Source organism: Morone saxatilis, unplaced genomic scaffold (assembly GCF_004916995.1).
Source record: "Morone saxatilis isolate NCDOM2014 unplaced genomic scaffold, NCSU_SB_2.0 Contig5, whole genome shotgun sequence".
Taxonomy (NCBI): domain Eukaryota; kingdom Metazoa; phylum Chordata; class Actinopteri; family Moronidae; genus Morone; species Morone saxatilis.
In genome coordinates, this window is record NW_023340095.1 from 21,878,139 (window position 1) to 21,878,618 (window position 480).

At 38.3% G+C, this 480-nt stretch overlaps 1 protein-coding gene across 1 annotated transcript in view; it reads left to right on the forward strand.

Annotated features, from left to right (window-relative positions):
- Positions 1–480, forward strand: part of ift88 (intraflagellar transport 88 homolog) — a 21,917-nt gene that overhangs the window by 1,729 nt on the left and 19,708 nt on the right. The window contains exon 4 of the mRNA XM_035676386.1: positions 135–188. Coding sequence (XP_035532279.1) covers positions 135–188 — 54 coding nt within the window. The remainder of the gene's footprint in view (positions 1–134; positions 189–480) is intronic.

Sequence of the window (480 nt, forward strand, 5' to 3'; positions counted from 1 at the left end):
TATTACAGGACACAATAAATCACTCACATACACTATTTTTAATGTTTTTGTCTCATATTGGCATGATAAACAACATTGTCAGGTAAACAAGCCTAAATAATTCTCACCGATCTTATACTTGTTGTTTCATGAAGTCTCGGATTCCTATGGCCTCCTCAATGGGCAGACCCATGACTGGCGCTGTGCAGGTGAGCGGGATTGACAACTCAAGTGTGCATTTCAGGTCCTGCATAGTTTTTATAATGCATTTTGTTGACTGTACTTAATCTCACAATGTGTAGCAATTTTGAATATGTTTATTTATATAGCAAAAACAGATGTCACAGAGTGTTTAACACAAGGGGGCAGCCCTCATCTGCATTTCAAAGTCCTCAGCCTGTCACCACCACCTGTATCCCCCACAAACAAAAGTTAAACTAGATGTGTTGAAATAGTATCTATTCCAAAATATAGAACGGAGAAGATCTGTGCTGCAATAAA